The sequence below is a fragment of the Nelusetta ayraudi genome, unplaced genomic scaffold (assembly GCF_046127955.1).
Source record: "Nelusetta ayraudi isolate G7.1 ecotype Tasmania unplaced genomic scaffold, CSIRO-AGI_Nayr_v1 ptg000168l, whole genome shotgun sequence".
Lineage (NCBI taxonomy): Eukaryota > Metazoa > Chordata > Actinopteri > Tetraodontiformes > Monacanthidae > Nelusetta > Nelusetta ayraudi.
In genome coordinates this window covers 2,627,284-2,634,431 of record NW_027466218.1, presented here as the reverse complement: position 1 = coordinate 2,634,431, position 7,148 = coordinate 2,627,284, and the positions used below count along the sequence as shown (strand labels likewise).

General features: G+C 47.9%; 1 protein-coding gene across 2 annotated transcripts in view; it reads left to right on the top strand.

Annotated features, from left to right (window-relative positions):
- The first annotated feature begins 847 nt into the window (after positions 1–847).
- fgd5a (FYVE, RhoGEF and PH domain containing 5a) overlaps positions 848–7,148 on the top strand; it is a 32,020-nt gene continuing 25,719 nt past the window's right edge. Inside the window, exons 1-2 of one of the 2 annotated variants that reach the window (XM_076014202.1) lie at positions 848–1,275; positions 3,300–5,961. In XM_076014202.1, the coding sequence (XP_075870317.1) occupies positions 1,266–1,275; positions 3,300–5,961 (2,672 nt within the window). In that variant the 5' untranslated portion in view covers positions 848–1,265. The remainder of the gene's footprint in view (positions 1,276–3,299; positions 5,962–7,148) is intronic. The other variant, XM_076014203.1, reaches the window with a different exon arrangement.

The following is a 7,148-nucleotide window of genomic DNA, read 5'->3' as shown; positions in this document are numbered from 1 at the left end:
GCTGCGATGTGGCCTGGCTAATTCTTTTACTGGTCCTCTCGTCATCGTTCAACACTTATTGAAAAATCCCAGATGTACGTGGCATTGTTTGACCTTCATCTTGTGGGTGTAAAACAAGCGCTTGGAGCTGTCAAATCAAGGACCCCACGCCGAGCACTGTTCCCTCTACCTCTGCCTCCACTTTGCACAGGTGCCTTTGTCCTTGAAGTCCCGTCATGGGAGGCCTGTCAAAGTGTTGTGTTTTTTTTTCTGGTCCTCGAACCGTCAGGCGTTGCACAGTACCGCTCAGTCAGCTGTGCTAGTCAGGGGTTAATGCTGGCAACCTTTCCCATCTGTTGCTAAGGAAGTGTTCCCTGTTGTGCAGGAAACAGGGAGAGCAGTTTCCTGTTATGAAGAGAGGTTTTTAAAGGCTTGCATTCATTCAATCATGCAACAGATGCCGGGGGCAGGAAGCCCGGCCAAAAGCAAAAGCTTTGGTGTCCCGAGAAAAATGCAGCATTCGGAGGGTGCTTTTAGGAACTTTCTATGCAGTGTTCTGGTCAAGGAAATTGTTTCTGTGTTGGGAAAGCACTGTTCAAGTAAACCATTTGTGTGCATTCATTTCTCTGCAAAGACATCAAGTAATTGCAATGCAAATTCTGTTTTGAATATAAATCAGTGGTTGGTGGACAGCAAAACGCGAACAGAGTGATAAAATTTTTACCAACGAACGAACTAAAAAGAATAATAACCCCATTTGGGATGTGAGGAGTCCAACAAATCTCTGAGTGAATCACCTAAATTGTGATTCTTCCTCAACTCCTGTTGACCCGTGTGGTGCCGTGAGGGTCACACATCTGCGCAAACAAAGCAGACGTGGACGTGACGGCGCAGCATTGTGCTGCTGCTGCTGCTCAGAGTCCGCACTGAAGGAGCGCGATGCGCACTCTCAGAACATAGTCTGCTGCAACAGAGCGGGATTTGGTGCGCGCTGTGGTCCTGCCCCAGGAAGCCAGAGCGGCACCTCCCGTTTCTCTCCACACAGGAGCGCAGCAGTCCAGCGCTGGACACGGTCGCCGGCTGAGCGCTCACTGTCGGACACGGGCGTCTTTTTGACAGTCGGCACAGCGACCGAGCGAGCGAGCCATGTTCCCCGCGACGCGCTCGCGTTCGGATTGAGTTTTCGCGTGTCTTTATTTTTTGGGGGGGATACGGAGGAAGGAGGAACCAAGGAAGAGGGAAAGATGTGGAGAACTGTCGCTTCCCGTGGATGATGATGTCCCGCGATGAACGCAGGTTGGTGGATCTCCTTCTTTACGCTTGTGCTCGTTGTGGACCGGTTGACCAAACTTTGCTTTATCTTCTTTTTTTCTTTTTCTTTTTTTTAAACGGAGATCAAACCTAGATAATGTTGTTGCGTCCGTGCGCGCAAAAAGAGACATTTCTTCTTCTTTTTTTTTTTAAACTTAATGCATTCTGAAATGATTTCACGCAAAAGTATATTTGTTTTTCATTTGGGAAGGATTAAGGTGGCGAGACCTATAGACTGCCTGATATGTCATTACCAAAATTCCAACAGTGCTGTCAGTGGTGTGTGGATTAAGTCATTGTTTGAATTTACATAAACTATGGTGGAAGTTCCCTGCACCTGTTTTTCATCTGCACAGTTACACAGTGACCCAAGTCGTCTCTTCTTTCTGACTCAACAGAAATAGTGAAATTCTCGAAAGCCGCCGGTTTGTCCTTAAGACTTGTCACTCTGGTTGCTAACAGTTGAAACGTGACGATGTGCTGCACTGCACATCGTTTAAGGACACAATCTGAAATCACATCCTGTAAGTTTGGCCAAAGCCAAGGTCCCAGTGTCTATCGCTTCCTTTGTTTTTTCACACACTTGTTGTAATTGAATTCTTGTTGCATAATTCATATCCTGTTGTTTGCGCTCGGCCGCTTTGTCAGATTGGGACATTTGTTTTTTCCCCTCTCTCCCCCTCTCTCGGTCAGTTTTATTGTTCTTTGACACACTCACAGGGACCCTGTCAGCGACAGAACAGAAGTGTGTGTGTAGCGTGTATATGTATGCCATTGCGTTGGGGCGGTGTGAGTGTAAGCTTTGTGGAGATCGGAGAATAAGGGCAAGAAGGAAGTGCAGCTGTGTTGTTGAGATTCCTATTGAGGAGAGTTGTTGTGTCCCTCTGAGTGGTGTTATTAAGAAGCTAATCTGTTTTACCCTGAATTGTACAGGACAAAGTGTCACTGTTTCTTGAAGGTTGGGGATATTGAAGAAACATTTCGGTTCCTGAAAGAGATTCACTCTGTGCTGGTGTCCGGAGGGGCAGAAAATAAGTAGCAGGGAGGGGGGAAACACCACAGAGTGCACATAGAGTCTAATAGGATGTGCGTCAGGGCAGGTACTAAATAACAGGAAGAGACGTTGGGGTGTACACACGTTTTGTTAACTATGGGTGTGTATCATGACAGTTAATTTTCATCTGCTGTGCTTTTAACTGAGTTCACAAGCTCATACCCTTCAACTTAAAGTTTGAATTTGGACATCGACGAAAAATAAAATGGAAAAATTGTGGGGTTTTTTGTTGTTGCTGTTGTTGCCGCTCATGCGTTGCATTTTATTTTTTTGTATTCTGGTATGTTTTCACAAGTATTTAAGTGCTAAAGTCGCACCTGACGTATTTTCAGTTAAAACAAGCCTTGTATTGGTTAAATCTGATCCTGCTGCGGAGCGTCCAACCTGCCTGTGTCATTTCCCAGACAGGGAGATGTTATTGTTTCTCCTCTAAGTACCCAGTGGCTCTGTTGTTTTTCCTGCAGATAATATCCCCCGCAGCATTCTGAATGTCACTTACTATTGTATAAGACTTGACCCCCCCAACGTACACTCTCACACACACACACACACACTTGCTTGTGTTAGTGCAGATAATCTTTTAAACAAACCAAAATATCCCAAAAGTATTTTTTATTTTTTTTCATTTTCCATCCCAGACGCCATTGTAGCATTGAAACCAAAATGCTGGGTTTAAGCCCCCTGGTAAAACTAGTGCTTTGTTGGACCTTCCTCAAAAACAAGGTGGTCTCAGAGGGCAGAATAAATTTTTTGGTTGGGTCTTCTGTCCTCGAATGAATCAGCCCTTTGTGATATCACAAACGGCTGATTTTCACAACTCTGTTTCCTGGCAGTCTACTGCATTGTTGTTGTTGTTGTTGTTGTTGTTGTAGACAAGTCAATTTTGCATGATACAAGACCTTTAAGCAGTTTCTGCCAGCAACTTAACTTTATTTTCTTTATTCTCTATGCACAGATTTTCAAAACCCACTGCAAGTCCCTCGACCAAAGGTCCGCAGTCACCTCACCATCACCGTTCACTCCAAGCAGATGTCCAGGCCGTGTCCCCCAGTCAACGGTCCAAAACCTCCTGTGGCCCCAAAGCCCAGGCATGTCTACGTGCTTCGCTCCCATGGTCAGACTTGCCCCCCTCAGGGTCTGAGTAACGGAGATGCGACCCACTCCGATGGAGAGACGGAGGACCTCTACGAAGTGGCAGAGCAGAATGGGGATGAGGAGAAAGAAGAGGCTGAGGCAGAAGACGGAGTCGGTGACGAGGGGGGAGGGGAAACGGAGACCAGGGAGGAGCCTGATGTTTTAGATAACGATGGCATCAGTGTCAGCTCTGAGGACACCGTCAAAGCGGATGACGGTTCCACCGGTGGCACGACTGAGGATGAGAACACTGATGATGACCTGGACCAGGTTGGAGATGGAGATAACTCTGAGGACGAGAGGCCTATATCTCAGACTGCTGTAGACGAGGAAACGGCAGAGGAGGCAGCAGAGGAGGAACTTAGTGAAATGACTGAAACACTTTGTTCCCCGAAAGATGGTTCAGACGAATTGGCTGAGGATGAAAACCTCGGTCCAAGACAATTGCTAAGTCGGGGTGACGAGGACAGCAGCGAGCATTGCGGCAATGAGACTGAGGACGTAGCCGGAGGATTTGCTTTCGGCTTTAGCGTGCTGCCAACTGTAACCGAGGAGTACCCTTACGACATCATTGGCCCCACAGACGATGCCAGTAGCACATGTGAGTCATGTGACCCAGCTGAAACGGGCGATGGCGAGGCCTGGCAGCCGGAACGGGCCACCAAGGACGTCTCTGGCTGCTTTCGCTTCACGTCAAGCACAGAGGACGTGTTTGGGCCGTACTCAGTCATTGAAGCTGTTCCTAGTGACACGAGCGCCACTGCTGACCCAGAGTGGAGTCACGACGATGACCAGGCCACGGATGACATGCAGAGCACAGGTGCTTCCAACCTGGAGCCTTACTACGTGTCATCTGATGATGTCGACAAGCTGGAGGGTCAGCAGTTGCACTCAGATCAGACCGAAGAGGCCGAATCCGAGCTGTCGAATCCGCACAAAGAAATGGCAAAGGAGAGCGAATCCAACGATGAGTACGCCGACATTGACGACTCGCTCTGCATTAAAACGGACGGGTTTGATCAGTGCGTGTCATCGGAGGATTACGTGGAGATAGGCGACGATGACAATGAGGAGGAAACGGAAAAGAAACAAATTAGGGGGAAGAGCGCAAAGGAGAGAACGGCCAAACGGGATCAGGCCATCCTCAGCCAGAGGGCAAGCTGCCAACCACGACTCAGACTGTGCAACATCACCGTGCCAGTGGACCTTGACCTGGGCCGCACCCCGGAGCTCACCAACCGGGTGGTGTTTGCACATACCACCGAGGCCTTTGAGGAGGACATCGAGGAGCTTGATTGCCATATTGTGCCTTACTACGAAGACACTGACTCAGACAGTGAGGAGCACATTTACGAAGAGGCGGGGTTTGACTCTGAGGGGGAGAACTTTGTCACCATTGATCGTAAGTCAATCGTCACCCGCTCGCGCTCCTATTCGGGCAAAGTTCCTGGCTACGTTCCAGAAACTGTGCCAGAGGAGACGGGAACTGAGTACCAGACACATGACTACTGTGCAGTGGACTTAGACAGGACTAATGAACCGCTTAGCCATTCAACACAACCTGGCGCCAACAATTTGATTCCGTCAATGAAGTCTCGCCGTTTTTTGCTATACTCTCGCTCTGCAGAGGGCCCAGAACTGTCCCTGACTTCTCCGAATGACATGAGCCAGACCCTGAAAGATGAGATGAGAATAAAGAGAAAAGATGATACACTCTCTCTCCCGTGTGTCATCACCTCCTCTGGGAGTTTTTCTCAGCGCAGCCTCCACTCGTCCAGCGGCGTTTCAACACCAACCTCCCTAATGGACATACCTCCCCCCTTTGAGTTGGCGTATATTACTAAAAGACCAGTCACCAAAAGTTCTCCGTCCCTCCTGATCCAGCATGCATCCACCAGTGACCTGCACCAAAAGAAGAAGTCCTCCTTCAAGCGCTTCCTGGCCCTTAAGTTCAAGAGAAAGTCTGATTCAAAGAGTTTCAGCGATGGAAGTGTGCGGTCTTCACGCTCGTCCTCCGAGTCTAGCCACCACGGTCCCTCAAGAATCATAGAGCTCGACCGCAGAAGCACCAGCAGCTCTCCTCAGCTTCCGTCCCACATGGTGAACCCCCAGCAGCGTCCCTCGGATTCGCCATCTGCTTTCGTCCACCACCAGAGAAAGTCTTACTGCAGAGGCGTGGCCAGGGTGGAGTCTTTCGAGGAGCGTTCCCAGCGCGCCATCATGCCGCTGCCATTGACAAAACCGCGCTCCATCTCCTTCCCCAGTGCAGACACTTCAGACTATGAAAACATCCCTGCCATGAGCTCAGACTACGAGAACATCCAGATCCCAGGCAGGCCGGCCAGGTCCCACACTGTGACTGAGTTCTTTGAGGGTACAAATCGCACAACGGCCCCCTGCAACGAGAACGACGGCTACGTGGACATGAACAGCTTCCCTGGCATCGACAGCAAGGCTCAGTCTTCCAAAGCCGACACTGAGAGGTAAAGTTGAAGTTTTTTTTATTATTTATTATTTATTTATTATTATTATTTGCATTGCTTTGCTTTCATGTTGTTCTATTCACCTGGGACAACAAAATGCAACTGATAAAGAACTAACAAGTTGATTTGCATAACTCCAAGGCCCATTGTGTATGAGTTAGTGGCAAACAGATTAATACCTTAACGTATAATGTGATATCAATGCCTTTGTTGTTATATCAGCAAAATATCAAATGACAAATTGAAGCTAAAATGTTTTTGGCAAATGATTTGGTATGCAGAGAGCAAGCGACTCATACTTCACTTAATTCCAGCAGGAAATGCCCGTTTCAATGTTTTTTCATGTTCTGCCCTGATCTCTTGATTTTCCTGTTTGAGCTGTGATAAAAGGGTAAAATCAGGTGGTGGTGAGCTCCCTTGTTACAAGCACATCAGCTTTTAATAAAAATAAAAATTCTTAATATTAGCGAACAAAAAACAAAGTAATACATTTTTTTTTAGATGGTTTTATTTAACTAAAAGCAATTATTTTGTATCACATTTTATACCAACGGGCCGCTTAAAATATTACCCATTGTCTCTTAGTGAGGATATGAAGGGAAATCCAAGATTGGTCATTGGACGTTATAAGGTTTTTGGCTGTTCCTCACTAAAAGATTAAACACATACTCAAATTAATAATGCTGGTTAATATCCCATACGTGTCATGTCCTCTCTTTGCGGTCTCTGTGGTCCTCTTTGTGGACTTATTGAAATTACTTGCCCTGGCTCTTGTTCCGTTGGGCTGTTTGGCCGGGGCCTTCCTGCACAGGAGGGCAATCTCGGGCCCTGAACAGCTGACGGATCTTCTGTGCACTGTGCACCCCAGAAGAGCAGCGGCTACCTGGCCGAGTGCAATCACGTCCCCCTCTTGCGGGAAGGCATTAAGCGGGAGACGAGCAACCCGCTGCGTTTTACATATCCGGCTTGCGAGCGTGATGGAGGATTCTTACGGGAGCGCTTACTCCTCTTCTTCATTTAGCAGATTTAGAGGTCACATCTGGTGCTGCCGCCGCTTCCTGTGGCACCCCGTCGCTCGGCATTTATTCATAGCACAAAAAGACATCGCGCGCTGCAATTAAAAGTGTAAAAGGTGCGTGGTGCGGGGTGTGTGTAATACTTTCACGCACACCTAAAGAAGTGAGAAA